Genomic DNA, 17,365 nt, shown 5'->3' with positions numbered 1-17,365 from the left:
GACTGAGACATTTCACAGCCTTAGAGAGAAAAGCTGCATCACTATATAATATATACACAACAGATCTGTGTTTAACATTCAAAGTGTCAACTGTTAACTTTACCTACACAGTTCTGTGTCAAATGTTTTTCTGTATCAGTGCAATGCAAAACTTTATGCAGCTTTAGAGACAAGGTTAGAGATGCCTGTGTCCTGTTTCTTAAAAAAAGGACTGAAGACTGTTTTGGCTGCAGGTGAAAAACAAAAATGATAAGCTTTATATATATTTAATATATATACTCACTCCTGTTTATTTACGTATATTATTATTATTATTATTATTATTAGTAGTAGTAGTAGTAGTAGTAGTAGTAGTAGTGGTAGTAGTAGTAGTGGTAGTAGTATAATATAATATAATATAATATAATATAATATAATATTATATTATATTATATTATATTATATTATTATTACAGTTGCCACAACATTAAGCTCCTACAACAACCACCTTTTTTGCAAAAACACCTTAGCTCTAACCAATTTCCTTTCCTTATACCTGTGAATGAAAGACGCTTGCAGTCCCTACACTCCCCTTTGCTGTGATTTGAACATTTTGAGAGCCTATCGATTGATTTTTCCTCCTGTGAATTGCTGTCGCCACTGTCTTTGTTGTCCGCCAGCGTCGACAGGCAGTCACTGAGATCCTCAGACAAACAGCGTCACTCCTCCTTCTCGCCCAGTGTCAAATTGTCCCAGCAATCACACACACTTGACACCTGTGAGATCAAAAGTTGGCACAGACTAAAACTCACTTTAAAAAAAAAAAACACACACACACACAAAATAAGTTTATTCATTTATTTATCTTTACAGTAGATGTTTAGATAATTCACTGAGAGATGATTTGTTGACTTTTTACAGCATGTCCACAAATCACAGATGTTTTTTTTAAGCCAGTTTGTCATTTTACTGTTTCTTAGACAAACTTAAAAACTGGCATTGGTGAGAAGGATTGCCATCAGTTCTAAACAGGTAAAGTCAAACCACAATCCACGTGAAACTGCTGCAGTCTCATGTTTTTTTCCATCTATGTTGTGATTCTTTAAATTCACATGAATATCTTAGGGGAGCCAGCGTTTTCAGCTGGCCAGGTCACAGATGTACTGTTCTGATTCTCCCAGCTCTGCAGCTGTTTTCAGAGAAAAAGCTCTAAAAATTCACTGTCCGCTACATCAACACAGCAACAAACAGCAGACATACACAGTACAGTACACAGTGTCAAACTGGTGAACATAATGGAGATATAGAGGCAGATATCGAGGGTTGGGGGAGACCAAAAACAGAGCTAAAAGAAAAAGTATATTGAATATTGATGGCCAAAAACTTCACTCCAAATAAATAATGGCATAAACACACACCTAAATTACTGAGCATTGGGTTCAACCATGTCTCACTTTTTAATTTTTAAGCTCTGATGCTAAGTGAGTCAGACTCGATGCAACTTATTAGGTGAAGATAAGTTCGTGTTGGTTTCTGCAGCCCCGAAGTGACAAAAACAATCAGCAGCTTCAGGTTAAATAGAGCAAAAGCTGATTGATTTAAAGACAGTAGCAGGAGTACTCTTTGTTTGGTGTGCAATAATCTACCTTATTGCTTTGTGGAACAAAAAGAAAGATGAGGTTCTTCTTCCAAAGAGAGTACAAGAGAACAAGCAAACATGTAACTGGGAGAAATCAAACGGTTGATTTAAATGCTGCATTCAGCTGTTCTTTAAAAAGTTATTTGTAAAATGTGACAACAGTATTGACTTTAGGTTTTATCAGAGCACAGAAACAATATTTAGAGATCAGATTAAATTCTGTTTGCATTTGTTTCCTCCTGCTCTTTAGTAATTATCCCAGGAGAAGGACTCAATACTTGCTTGACTAATGAATGCAATGAACGTCTGAGGCTTAATTGTTTTTGCTCTGCACAAGGCTTTTGTTTGAAGGTAATCCTTTCATTTTAAATGTCAAGTCCAATATGAGAAGACGTAACTCTATAAAAGATAAAAGAGCAATCGCACTGAGTCATTACTCCACTTCCAAGACGCTGAATCGGAATGACTGAATTGTCAATCCATGCATCCTCTAATCTATTATTCCTGATGTTTTATTGAGTTAACGCATCCTATTTCTGTCATCGTAGAAAGGTTCTGTCACCTCTGACGTACAATTAGTCAGTAATTTTATTTTTGAGCAGTTTTCAAACACTGACATTTGTATTTTTCTTATAAAAGTGATGATGATGACAATGATCTGTGGATCGGATCTGTTTTTTTATGCAGGCTGACTCTGATTTTCAAACACACACACCTCCACAATAATAAACCGTGACGGGAATTTGCTGCTGGATTAGATAATTGTTTGTTGTTGCTTTGATTGACGCTTTCCTGTGGTTCTAGGAAAAAGAAACAATCTAATTAAGTATTCCCTGAGCGAATTCGGCTGCAGCTTCCTTCCCACATGCAGCTCAATGCCACAGAGATAAAAACAAACAAAAGACACCTTGGTTTGTCTTCTTGGTTCCCTTATCTATCCAGGTACAAGGTATTAGTTCATTATTGCAGACATCTCAATGAGATACAGGCTTTGTTACTAATCAGTAAAAGTATGAACAACTGCTTTCATGACCCGAATTTCAATATATCTCTCACTTTAGAGATAAGACTGAGTAAACAGCAGGAAATTGGTACCGAGTCTTTACATCAATTTGTGTCTATGTGTATTTATAGCTCCTCTGCTTTCTGTCTACTTAAAAGAGTGATAACTTTGAGCAAAACCTTGAAACTGGACATGTATTGTTGAAGAACTTTCCAAGTTCTTTTCAGCTGAAGACCTTCTCATGAATTCATTCAAATGATCAAACAGATTACCGTGAATGCCCCAAACACTATCTTAATTTAAAAAAAGATGTTGCAGAGTCCAAAAAGAGCTGCTGCTCTCAGCTGTGTCAAAGCTTTGAGTCTCCTTTGATTCACCCTCTTCCTTTAATCTACTTTGACATCTTAAAGATAATGGATGATGGCTTTTACCCCGCTTCACCTTATCACTGGCCAACATCCAGACATACAGCCTTATAGACCTTATATAGGCTCAATGCATGAAGGTGAAATCGTTCTTGGATGAGACATATGAGCGTCTGAAGCTGGCACATCCACTGCAGATAAACGTTCAGAGCTCAGAGGAGAGCGTCGGGATGAATGACGCTCACACTCTGTGGAGCATCAAGTGGACATGAGGCATAGAGTGAGACCGAACATTTCCAATTCAGCTCACAAAACAACCACATTACCAAAGATATGTGGTCAAATGTGTCACCTCAGTAATCAGATCACAATCCATCTTGATGGTTATTCCTATTAACAAATCGAGCACACTGTGTAGTATGCTCAAATGATTTATTATCATTAGATTGAGTTTTGGCAATCTCACGCTGACTTAAAATGAAAATCAGCCAATCTGAAAACATCAGAGGAGTCAAGTTGTTACTCCTTGTCCTCTCCAAAAAATCACTGCACACGAAGTAAGTATAAATGGATTATATGGAGTCTCTCTGATGGAGTAGAAACAGACAGGGCCGTCACTTTACTGGCTCCTGATGCCAGACAGAGAGAGCTCAGAGTTCCCTAACGGGTTTTTCGAAGCCACGCTCCTCTGGGGAATCCTCAGTTTGGTCCCCTCTGCTCTTCTTCTGCAGGTGGACTCGCAGGGCCCTCGGTGGCTCGGGGGACTCTCCCACGCGGTAGATACCAGACACCGGTCTCTTTTTTTAGGCTGCTACCATGGAAACCCTGGGAGAAGGTGTTGACTGTGGACTATCCTTATCTTACATTTACTGGCACTGATGAAAGGCGTTCATTTCTTTATTTAAATTGTAATATATATGTAGAAAGTAACCCTGCTGAGAATCTGAGAGGCTGTCTTTTTATTTATATCCATTTTTTTTTTTTGTTCGCACAAGGTCGCCTTTCAGCTGCTTGGCATCAGCCCTGACGAGAGCGGAGGGACAGCCAAAGAACAGATTAGGGAGGAGGAGAAGTCTGCTTCAATCAGCTTCTAGTTCAGTCACAAAGCAGATTGTTCATGGCTAATTTGCGAATACTGTATGTGCAAAAGAAGGCAGCTGAACCCTGAATAATCTGAAAGAGACCCAATGACACAGATGGGAAGTTAATTAATCTAGTGTTATTGAAGTTTGCAGTGTGTCTTGAATATAAAATAACCTGTGTGTAGCTGCCAGGACCAGAGCTCGTGTCCTATGTTTGATTTTATAATGAGTCTCACTCTCACGGTGGTTTTTCTGTGTGTCTGTTCTACTGACGATGTTCAACTCATGATATTTGTGCAAACTACCACAAACTATATCATTAAATTATAATAGCTTTATTTTTATCTTATTTATACAATCTTAATGGCAAAACAAAGCTTACAAAAACACTGATTTACGTCACATATTGTATAAAACCACCTCGACCTCAGTGTCTTCTGGTCGTATCTCGTCCCGTGTGATCAAACATCATTAAATTTAATAAAAACATGAATTTAGATTTAGTTTGACATTTCTTCTTCTTTCAGCTGGATGCCGATCGAGACGAAGAGGAGGTCTTCTGCGACATCAGCATGACTTTGGACAACAAGCTGTTTCCCTCCAAAGAGCCTGCAGCAGGTGAGACAGCCTCTTATTCTGCAAGAGACACCTTTAAATTTTTCAGATTGCAGTCTAGTTTGTTGTGTGTGTTTTATGAGCTTAGGAATATTGTGTTTGCTGATATTTGTGACTTTGGTGAAGCTCAGATCAGATTTCACGATCAATTTATGCAGAAATTTACTTTTTCTTGCAACTTTATGTATGTTAATCTATAACGATAGTTAATGATGAATTAAAGAACATCCTCAGGGGATTTATAGCTTGCTACAAGTGTGAGGTTGTGCACCGTGTAGACAGACTCAACTAAACTGTTCACATATGCAAGAAGAAGAGAGAACAAGTGAAAATCCAAAACATCAACCACCAGCTTCCTGACTATCACAACACTTGGCATAGCAACCAGTGAAGCAGGGTTAGCCATGCTTTGTGAGAAATACAGAATCAACAAGGTTAGTGTTCGATGGCTCAGATGACGGGAATGAGACTGTTATATTATTATTATTATTATGTAAAAGTCTGTTCATATAAAAATGTGCCAGACAGATCTGCATACTTGACGATCAGGGGAGGTCTCATGTCAGTTTATGATAAGTCAGCATCCTCCTGGTGTTTCTGCAGTGAGTGATCAAGATAATAAACGGTTTAGTTAAAGGAGTACATGTTACCATTGGCAGAGAATGTATCTGGCAAAATATGCTTGCGACATCATAGTTGCGACAACCAAATTGCACGTTTTCCGCCACAACAGATTTACTCAGGAGGAAACTGAGCTTCATGTCAGGGGGGTTCCTGAATCACCATCCACCAACATATGGCAAATAAGAGAAAATAGATATTGAGACGCTGTTGTTCTGATCAGAGGAAAGCTGCTGCACAGTGATACAAACCTTTCAGTGATATTGCAGGATGGGATGTAGCATCTCCGCGCTCTCCAGCCTGTGTGTCATTGCTCATGCAGGCAGCACTATCCTGGATGACAGTTATTACACAAAATCATCCGTGTCTGTTGTCAGAATGAAAATCGGTACCTCTTCTTGCTTTGAGGTTTGATATTAGAGTCAAATTGACCCCTGAATCATCAGATTGAGCCAATAAAACAGTTTATTGGTTTTTCTCTAAAATCTTTCTAACAGGTTAAAAGACCAAGCACATAATACGACTGAGGTTTATATTGCCGGTGATCTTTGACACCTAGAGCTCCTCATGCTACCTTATTGAAATGTGAATGAGTAAACCTATATAAAACTGATGTTTTCCTCATTCATGACATAAAGCACTGAGAGCACTTCCCTTCAAGAATCTACTTCATTACACTCATTTAAGAGCAGCGTAGCATCTATACATTGGTGAAGAACTCCTTCCACATAACGTTTTCCATAAGGGAGCCTCTCACTATACATGCTCCACACAGAAATCTAAAAACAAAGACATCCTGAGTGGAATGTAACTTGAAAGGACGACTAACAAGGTCTGTTTTTGTCTTGTAAAACTCTTAAATGCACAAACTGGAAATGTGGGTCATGTGACGTTTAAAGAAAGGCTGCAGGAAAACAAAAACTGCAAAAAATACCAATTGACTCTCAAGAGAAGGTCTTAAAGAGAAACGACCTTAGAGTCCATCTGCGGCTTGTAGTGCCACATTTCTCCAAGGAGGGAGAAGAATGTCGCCACTCTTCCTCCAGCCTTGTCCATCCTCAGGCCGTGATTATCACAGCAGCACATGTGGCCCGAACTGGAGTGCTGCTGATGAGCACAACCTCGGCCACCTGACATCACTGTCCTCAGCAGCAAAACAGAAAATGTCCACGCTGTCATTGTGCAGCCATCTCTCCCCATAGACCCGACAGACTCTGACATGTTGCTGACTCTTGAGTTAGGAACTGCAGCGAGAGAGAACTGTTTTGGTTTGCCCTACAAATCCGGTGCATTTGGAAGCCTTTTTAACTTAATGCATCTAAGAAATTCACAGCTGCTGTTCTCTGTGGAATTAATGTTTGATGCGATGCTGCATTCTCACAGAATCTAACCCAGTTCTCTAATCTGGAGGATCTGGGATGCAGGAAAAAATTCAGCCAACGGGCTGCGTTATTTATGACCCACTTACACCGACAAAGGGGATGAAGATGCTGTGAGTTAATTGATCACAGCGTCACCTTCGGCAGCAGGAAGTTCAGTTCAGTTCAGGTTTGTGGGTGAGAGGCAGAAAACTGTGTACAAACACAGGTCATACAGTTATTTTAGCATTTAAATGAGTCAATAAATAAAATCTAAATAATAAATAGCACATCAAAATTCAAATACATCACACAACTTGTCCAATGTACTAAAATTAATTAAATATAAAAATGCTAAGTTTGGCTGTGTGTGCAAAAGACAAAAATAAAAAAAAACACATCAAGGAAAATTAGCAAAACAATGTTTGAGCATAAGATTACATCTCTCCTATTTATTGTCCTCATCATCAAGTTTTTTTAGCACATGCATGTGTTTTTGTGCAGTTTCATCTGTCTTTGTGAATATAACAGGTTCCTCCACATGTCTACATCTAGAAATGTGATTTGACTTTGTGTCTTTGTTATGTACAAATGGTACAAGGACAAAGTTAAAGCTTATAAAGAACTAATCTGCAGCAGCAAACATGTTTTGTATTAACTGATTTCCTATTGACGTCATGAGGAAATGTTGTTAATGTATTTAGAAGGTCACGAATATCAGTTGTCAGAAAAACATTGTGTACTGTAAGTTATTCAAAGTACTTAACCACAGGCAGAAGCCCAAGTGTGAGACCTGTGACAGTCTTGCACTTTCTATGCTCACCACACAACTTAGTTATAGATGCAGCTTTTAATTTGTCCAATAAGCACGTCATCACCCAAACTATTCCTCTAAACACTAAGTTTGCTGTATGTTGTGGGTTTTTCTGTCTCCAGGGCCGAGTGAGCTGGACCTCAGCCTACTGGGTGAAACCAGCAGCCTGGCGGACGTTGCTTGCAAATATGATGAGGTACGATTACATTACTGCTCATTACGTTATTACCTGTTGACTGTGGAGCTACTTACTCCGCTATTCCCAATGCTTAGGAAAGCTTTGTTCTGGTCTGATGGGTTGTGCTGATCCTCTGTTTCTCTGGGACAAACTAATCCTATTTGCACTTTGTATATTAGAATGCAGGAACAGGACTATGAACAAACATCTCCTGCTTATGGATAAACTGTTTCTGAGTCTTATTCCTCCTGCCACACTAATACACCATATTAATAATTAATGCTCTTTCACAGGGATGTTTTTTAGCCCATTATAGAAATCTGGTTTCTTTCTTTCTTCACCAACACGTGTAAACCTTTTCCACGTCCTGCTCTCTCTCTCTCTCTCTCTCTCTGCAAAACAGAAGTGACAATCCCAAAATTACCCTTTCAAAGCTGGCAAACAGTGAACTAGCTTCAAAGACCGGATGATTCAATGAGACACATGTCCAGAGATGGAGAGTGTTGTTGTGTAATGCTTGGCGAGCCTCATTCCTCCACACTGTCCTGGCGCTGCAGTGAAGAGTAACCCCGACCTCTGTCTCATGTTCCATCCTCCGACTCTCTCTGCTTTTTTATTTTTTATTTTTCGTTTGGTTGGGATTGTTGCTGCCTGACACAGTTTTCCAAGCAGGCATGAATTTCAGAGCACACACTCTTTGTCGACAGCGCACCTCTTTACATTTATTCAATGCACTGAATTCCCACCGGGGAGGCCGTTTGTGATAACTGAGTCTATTTACCGTCGGACGCTCTTTAGGGAAGAAGTTTGGGTGCTCTGCTCAGCAATCATTCAGAAGTAGTGGAGTAAAAATTTCTCCACTGTAACATTTACTGTCACTTCTCTCATTTACCTATTTATACATTTCTTCTTCTTCTGCATCTGTGGAGTTTTTTCTGCTGTCGTTCAGGGTTAGAGCTTCGAATCCTTGGACACCTACAGAAAAATCATATGATAAAGGGAAGTAGCAACCGCACTGCCTATACCTCCTGTTGTGTATGCTTGTAACTATGCAGACACATCTTTTACAGCAGTACACTGTGGTTTCTGAATGAAAAGGGCTTTAGTGTTTTTATATCTTTCATATATGGACATCACTTCAGAACTGCTGCAGTTTTAAAGGTCAGGAATGAACTTTCAGTCTGTTCAACATGGGAGAAAAATCCCTGAAGTGCTCAACAAAATGTTCACATCACTATTCTGGATCATGTGAGATGAACAAACGCTGCATATTGATCAGAACTAATCATAATTTACCCTTGTGTTCGGAAGTTGTAATCACATGCAGATATCTGATTCGTTTAATTAGTTCATTACCAGGCACCGATTCCAATTCTTCTCTTCATCACAATCTTTGGCAGCAACAGATTAATGGCACAACATCGCAGCCAAAACTGGTTGAAACCTAGCGGCACAGCGTGAGCACGATGTGAAATCTTCTCCTTCTCCTTGTAACTCAGCTTCTATTGATATGTTTTGATGTTTTGTCTGCGTGTCGTTCATGGAGCCGACGTTGTTTAATCTTAATCAGCCCTGTACACAAACAGAATTACTTTCACAGCCAGTGGTTTTGTTACCTCCCAGCTGTTATCCTGCTGAGTGTCTCCTGGACTTCCTGGCTGACTGTGATTTATAATAAAACACACTTACAGCAGATAAAAGTGGACTCAAGCGAGGCTCATCTGTGCTTACTGACTGATGTCACCTACTCACTCATTAATTCCACATTCAGACTCAGGATAAAGCGATGCAATATAGTGGTAATCCTTGGAAAGGAAACCACAGAGCAGCTTGAGGACGAGGAGAGAGCAAACAAAAAAGGTGTACGTGGCTCATTGAAGACAGTGACGTCCCTGTGCAGCCCTTCCTGTGGCGAGCAGCGGCGAGAAGTGCAATGAAGAGACTGAGCAGCCTTGACAGACATATCTGTGGCCTCGGATATGAGGCTGAGATGGATTTTGTTAGTGTGGTGATCCACAGAAGGGCAGAGCAGTAATTCTGGGTCTCTGGTGTCAGATCTCATGGACTTTTTTTCCCCAATTACTGTCCACAAACCAATTTATTGCTGCAGAACATCCACAGTGCATATGCTTTGCATTTCTGAGACAATTTGATCATTTCATGGTCGATTTTTCTAAGTCTTATGTCTGTAAGTAATGTTTATTTAATGAAAAGTGTTGTTACAGTGACGTTTAAGGCCTTTAGTGGCAACCTCGTAGATTCACAAAGCAAACACTTACTGTATTTTTACATATATTTACTGTTTTTTCGTTAACTCACCTAGTGTGAGAAGTGATTTTCTAATGCCGTGGTCACATCATATGATTCAGATGATTATGTGGAGCTGAGTTGGGAAAAAATTGCTTCTGCCAGTTTCAGAGTTGTAATTCCAAGTCAGGGATTTCTGACACTATCAATTTCTCCAACTTGGTGAAAGAACTACAGAAGAGTCATCAAACTGCTGCCAACATGGCTGCACTAGCTGTTACAGCTAAATAAATCCAATATTAATACTGACTGGATCAATCAGGCTAATTTGAAAAGAGCTATGAGTAGTTTTTATCAACACAACAAAATAATAGAACAACAAAACTAAATAAGAGAAAACAAAAGCATAAATATTAGACAAATACAGATAAATGCGGTGTGACTACAGAGACTTTTTAGATGTGTTTATGGTAAGATGTGTTTGAACCTAGCGTGAGTGAAACTCCACATTCAAAAGACTCATGAATCATTAATGTGTTGGACGTCATGCTGCTGCTTTCTGTGTGATGATGATGTGCATTCTTCAGCTCATCAGAGCATCCCCAGACTCATTTTGACGGACAGGACATTTCAACATCGTCATCCCGGGGTCTGAAAATAATGAGTAGAGGACAGCAGCCACACGTGTCTCAGCAGGAGTCTGATGTGAAAGAATTATTCTCAGAAATTACGATCAAGAGCAGCGCCGCAACACTGTTGACCCTGCTCTATTTAATTTCTGTGGAGTTTTTAGTCACATATTAGGCAGATGAACAAATTCATCCAGTCCTAACAATTTTCAATCTACAATTATAATCTACTTCACACAGTCATAGATCTCACAGGACTAAAAGCACAACTCAGTCTATAGAGCAGTCTTCTTCTTCTGATTCCTGACCCCATGTCAAATTGACACTGCACACTGAACCCTTGGCACCATAACAGGGCTGCCTGCCCACAAGAATTTCCCCTAGAAGATTAATGAAGCATCAGTAATTATTATTACATATACTGTTGCTGTCGGTTAGCAGCGTTCTCAATTATGGCTCTTTACTTTATCATCTAAAGCCTCCATCATGTGATCATTTCAATATGTCCAATACCTTTTATCATTACAGATCTACTGTTTAGTTCTATATAGCAAATATTAGCCTTAGCATTTAATTCAAAGCGCCATTTTTTCTGAAGTGCAACTTCACCTGGTGCTAATTCAAAGCATTAGCCAAAACCACTGGTGCCATTTATCCCTATACCATAATACATTTATATTGCCAGAGACTGAATCAATTTTAAGTCCTTATGCTAATTGTAGGCTACTCAAAGATAACATAATCATAATCTCATAGACTTTACAGTAAGTGTAGTCTTAGGAATACGTGTTTATTCCTGTACACGTGCTGTGTGTCTTGCATACGTTCATCAGCAACATACAGTTTTCACTGTACAAGAATAAACAAAAACAGGGTTTACATGTGCGTTTATATGTTTGTAATATCTGGTCTTCATCACGTTTAAGCAGTGTGTGTTGTGCTTGTGTTCGTCTCTCTGAGTCATCGGAGCAGTTGGTGTACCCACATGCCAAGCTGGCTTGTCATTGGCACCCAACACTCCCCCACACTGACGGCATTTATTTAACACTAACAGAGCTCTTCATTCTCTTTACTTTACTCGGGCGTTCTCCTGTATAAGTGCAGCCCAGTATGACCCCTCTCCACACAGCCACATGTCTAAGTTATAGCAAAGTCAGGTCAAGAGCTGGCTGTGGTGGGAAATATCATGGGAGGCCATTTTCTTCAGGCGCCCGTCTGTAGATGATGTTGAGCAGTTTTCTGGCAGTGAGGTGGATAAAAACACTCCTTAATGCTAACATGCTGCTGTCAGCTTAATCTATTATTCATTATCATATACTATTTTGTACTATTTAGCACTAAACAGTGAGTAAAGTACTGAGTTTTACAGATAATAAATAAAAAAAAGTATTTCTTACTATAAGATTCTGATCAAATAATGACAGTAGAGGACAAAAAAGAAGTTTGGCCATGCATGTGTACAAATGTTACCACAATTCATCCCAATCCTGTCTCTCATGTTTGCAAATTTTGTTTCCAAACATGTTTTGATAAGTGACAGACAGATAACGCAGCCTTCCCACCATCATGCTGCTGTGTTTAATGTTTAAACATGGTCAATGTATTTATTGAGTTTATTAGCATATGATGTTTGTAAGACTGAGATTTACTTTATTCTGTGCATGGTTTTATGAAGACATAGTGTTGACAGATTGTAGATGTAGCTGCTCCATCTTTTAGAGGGAGCTCGTCTCCACATGTCTTATTGTTTTATATATATATATATATATATATATATATATATATATACTTTTTTACCTTTTTGCACCTGATTGTGATGTGAATATGTTGTTGCTCAGTGAAAATTACTTGAGTTCAGTATGAGAAATGCATGTTTCTAACCCCACTAAACTGGCAGACATTCATCTCACGTTGGATTTATGTTAATGTTAGATGTTTTTCTCTGAAATGCGAAGTTGGACACTCAGTTTTCACACATTCAATTGCTTTTTGGAGGAAGAAGCGAACAGAAACATGGAGGTGATGAAGCGCATAATGTTTTGTTTGGGCACGTCTCTGTCGGCGGCATGCATGAGACCAGACACAGAGACACAGAGAATAGAGTTTCATAATCAATATGAACATCAGTATAGATGAGTTTGTTAAAAACAAATTGATCTGTACACTTTCATTTCCTATACTCCCACAACAGTTTCAAAAAATGTTTTGTTTGTATATACACCCCATGAAAATGGTCAATTATGGAATTTTAACACACATTAGACTTAAATAATCAATTCAAAATGCAAAATGCACCATGCATTTGGAGTAAAGAGGGTTTAAATGGAGTTAAAGTGCCAAGAAAATCTGTAAGAAGAAACTAAATGAAGCCAGACTGTGGGGGTTTAATGCTTATATTGGAATAAGTAGTAATAAGTTGTCACTTACATTTTACTTAATGTCATGTTCTTTTATTCCCCCGATGGGACTGGTTTGTGAAAGTACATGTGCAGTAATGGGATTTGGCTGCTATGATTGACATCCCTTAAATATATTTTTTATGAGATAACAGGTTGTTTTTGTCATCCAGCGCATTTCATAGCTGTGGGAAAGTGAAGTGGAGACAGCACAATTGTTAAAAGGCACACATAATTATTTCCAGTGATTTAGTTAAAACTGCAACTGCACGTAACAAGAACAATAACAACAGATTAAAGGTCAATATATCTTGTGCCACCAGATCTCATAATATTAAAATGTGACAATATGCTGCACACTGCAGCTACATCAAGCTGCAAAGACACCTAGAACCACAGAAAATATTCATCCACCCAACTCACTCTAGTGTGAGCAGCAAATGACTAGTTGTCCTAGCAGGCTTGAAAGGGTCTTAGCACTGTCATGGCTCTGGATATTATCCTCTTGTGTATGTACATACTTCAGAGATCAGCAGTGATCCGAGTATAATCAATAATTTGGTTCTGTCTTTTAGCCTTTTTGACACCAGCTATTCTGGCTTTTACGTGTTTTCTGTTTCTGCTGCGACCAGACTGTTAAATGAGAACTATTAATGATTTTTCTAATGCTACCACTCAAGTCATTAGCTGATTATTTGTGACAGAATGATGCAGATGGCCAAACGCTGAGGAGGATAACCATGGAAACGTGCAGCGACGAGACTTCATTTTCAAAAATAGTGTTAAATATCTGACATAGCTGATGTGCGCTTGAATCAAATGAATCAGATTTCCTCTTGAAAGAGATTAAACTAAGTGGAAAATGGCTCTCAGCCAATTTTTCTGCTCCAGTTTGACTTTGACATGTGTTTGTAACTCTGTAATCAAGATTCAGTGAATGATGCTGCTGGGAATTTAAGTCCTTCTCCCGGCTCAGACCATGTGTTGTGTGCTGCAGGGAGACTGAGGGTTTACACAGATCTCAGTCTCTTTCTTACTCAGGTCTTCATCGTACTTCTTTTCTTTATTATCTTAAGCCTTTTCAAATACCAGAGTCTGATCTAGTGTTAACATGTGGGTGTCCACATACTTTTGGCCGTGTTTCGTCCCTCATCCTCTAACCCTAATACCCGTCTTCAATGAGTGTTAACCTCAAGTACGTAGTGAAAAACAAATGAAACATACACAAAAACAATTATGGTTTAACCTAAAATGTGAATTCTCTGATTGTCCAGGTGGAAGAGGAGCAAGAACTGGGGTACGCTGAAGGAGCTGCAGAGAGTAAGTGAATGAAATTATTGATTTTTAATATTGATTTTCTGTATAAACACTCAATAGACAATATAAACATCCCCCATTCTTTCTTTTAATAGCATACAGGACACAACACAGCACCACACCCTATCCACACAGCTTTTCATTAGCAGGTGCACGTTTATCATCTTCTCTTCTTTCATGAAGTAGCGGTAACTCCATTCATTTTATCACACACATTGTTCTATGGCAGTAAATGCCACAAGTGTCATAATTGTTATTCACCAGATACCTGAATGAACCTCTGCTTGCACGGTGTGTGTGTGTGTGTGTGTGTGCACATTTGTGTTCATCGGCCTCGCTCTGCATCAACAGTATTGATTGTTTAATGGAGGAGGAGGAGGGCTCGTCTGTTGATTCACTGTCGCCAGTTAGACCTGATGTTTATCTCGTCAGCTCGCTGTCGTTACGCTAACGCCGCCCTGCACCAGGCAGAGGACAGAGAGGAGGGAGAAAGCGCTCATCCGATTAGTGAAGGCAGCGTTTGGTCGACATGTTGGCCATAAGTGACATTTAGAACATGAAATACATTTTTATAAAGTCTATATGTTAAAGTTCACTGGTCCAAATGAACATCTGATAATACACAGACAGTAAATGACTAGTATAAGGCCCTGAAGTGAAACTAATTAGAGGTTGAACAATATCATACAGGATTCAAAATGTCCTGCAGTGACCCGGTACATCATCTGCCCTGAATCCACTTGAGCTGCTTCTCACTTTCTGACAGATAAACGAACCACAAACAAGCAGGGTGAAGACAGATGTAGTATGGACCAGGCAGAGCATCATGTGAGGTCTAATTATGTTGGTTTGTCCAATTAATTTCAGGCTACTTTAATTTAGAGACTATAAATAAAAATGGCTGTAACTCCTTCTGGTTAATCCAGTATTGTAAAACCCTTTGATTAAAGCTGACACTACTCACTTTAAGCTGCCTGAACTGAAAAACGTTGGTGTTTCATTAGAGGCGTACAGAGTCACAATGTGTGTGTGTCTCTGTGTGACGGTCCAAATATATATATGGGCCACAAATATTTACATCTGCTAAGACGTGACAACACACTTCAGAAGCTGTAGATGATGATTTCCTGATGCATTTTTCTGCATATTTTTTTAATATATTAAATACATCATACATTTAAAATGTGTAAAATGAACTGAACATCTTTGATTTATGTTTATGTGCATTGTGTCTTTTTTATCTCATAGGTTTTAATACAGAACAGAGGAAACCAAAGGTCGTCTTCATGATGGGTATGTATGTGTAGTAGAGCTCAAATACACACACACCTCAACGAAATATTGTCACGAAGGGAAACTTCACGTTTTCACAGAGTTTCTCTGTTCTGAGGCAGTTGGAGCAAAAGTTAATGAAAGTATGATCAGAAAAAGCTCACAACCTTGATCCTGTGCAGTTTCAGGAGAGGAAGGTGAAGTCAGTTATTTAAAATCATGGGTAAAAGCACTAAAGGCTGTTACAGTCTGACACTGCGTAGTACAGGAGGGGAGAGCAGCTGTCTATACTGTACTTCAATTTTAAATAATTAGTCAATTAGGTGATGAACATAAACAATCTACAGCTGCATTCATTTATAATTCACGTCCTTTTTCAAACATAAGCTGCTTCCTGCTTCTTAAACATGTAGATCTGCTGCCTCCCTCGTGTATTTCACTGTCAATTGAAGATCGTTACAGCATTCCTGTAGTTTGAGCCTTACTGGAAAAGGTTTAGGGCAAATACAAAGTGATTTTCTGTCACTTTACAGTTAGTTAATAATTATACAAGTAACAAAGACACAAGAAAAATAATTGTCAGATCAGTAAATAATGGGAGTAGCCCTAAAATGTGGGGCTTATTAGATGTTTCTTACTGCAATAACATAAAAAATAACATTAAAAATCAACCACAGTTAAAATCCACAGACACTCGTGCAGAGGAGTAAATGTACTTTCTGTGATTGATGATACACAGTGACAGCAGTAGCCCGATCTCCTCACTGAAGACAGGACAGACATCATGGAAAAGCACAAACGATCCAGTCATTAAAAGACTGTTTAATCAGTCCTGTTCCCTTTCACACCCACACAGATAACAGATCAGTTACGTGGTTTGAGAAATGAACGCAACAAAAATCCTCGCTGATCTGAATTAACACTAGTTTATCTGAATATTTGAGAAACAAATGCGGAGACAAGGAGCTGTTTCTCAGCAGGAGCAGATAATTGGAGGAAAATGCCAACGGTACTATATGTAATAAATGTCACCTAGACTCTATCTGTCCATATAATGAACGTCCAGTTATTCAGACTCACATTTCAGGTGATTTAATTTAGTTTTGTTATCAGGACCGTCAGTGTTTTGCCAGTACAAAACGTTTTAAAAATCAAAAAGAAACATAGGATACGTGCTCATTACGAGTCATTATCTGGCGGAGGCAGAAGAAAATAAAGTGGCTCCTGAGTCTGTGAGGTTTGTGTCACCTCGGAGGACGCGTTCTCTTTCTTGCCACATCAAACATCATGCTGACTTTGAAAACCAAAGACTCCCTGACACAGCATGGTGACGCCTCCCTTGTACGTGAAAATGTTCACGTCCTCCAACGCAGATGCTGCAGGGCAGACCCAGGTTGTCTGTCTGACTTTGGTCTCTCATGTGGTGAGGACGGGGCTCAACCACCAGTCACTCGCTGCTCGTCTACCTGCCTTCTGAAATGCTGATGAGAGCGATAATGAACTGTACAAGGAACACGATGTTAGTTCAGAACTACTGAAGGCGCTTTTTAGTTCATGATAAAGATACAGTTAGAATTTGGTGCCGTTTTTTTATGGTAAACTCTGCCAAACGAGTCTAAATCCTGGGTTCTACTTAGTATTTGGTTAGTTAAGCTTTTATTTAACTGAGAAATGTCACTGAGATCAAGATTTATCTCATTTATATCATTTTATTTTAGCATTTTCTGACACTAATTTGCTTTACAACAACACTTTCTGTCCTCAGACCCTCGAGTCAGTTTAGGAAAGAAAAAGTCTTTGTATTGAAATTCTCAAACTGCCTTAATTAAACGTTTTAGAGTAGATTGTCT

The 17,365-nt window shown here is 39.1% G+C and overlaps 1 protein-coding gene across 1 annotated transcript in view; it reads left to right on the top strand.

The window, feature by feature from the left end:
• The window catches only part of ak5 (adenylate kinase 5), a 47,811-nt gene that overhangs the window by 20,581 nt on the left and 9,865 nt on the right, over positions 1-17,365 (top strand). The window contains exons 7-10 of the mRNA XM_026375180.2: positions 4,596-4,686; positions 7,599-7,672; positions 14,201-14,246; positions 15,492-15,536. Of these exons, the coding sequence (XP_026230965.1) occupies positions 4,596-4,686; positions 7,599-7,672; positions 14,201-14,246; positions 15,492-15,536 (256 nt within the window). The remainder of the gene's footprint in view (positions 1-4,595; positions 4,687-7,598; positions 7,673-14,200; positions 14,247-15,491; positions 15,537-17,365) is intronic.

The sequence above is a fragment of the Anabas testudineus genome, chromosome 17 (assembly GCF_900324465.2).
Source record: "Anabas testudineus chromosome 17, fAnaTes1.2, whole genome shotgun sequence".
NCBI classification, from domain to species: Eukaryota; Metazoa; Chordata; class Actinopteri; order Anabantiformes; family Anabantidae; genus Anabas; species Anabas testudineus.
The sequence above is the reverse complement of the archived record's forward strand: the minus strand, read 5'-3'. Positions and strand labels throughout refer to the sequence as shown.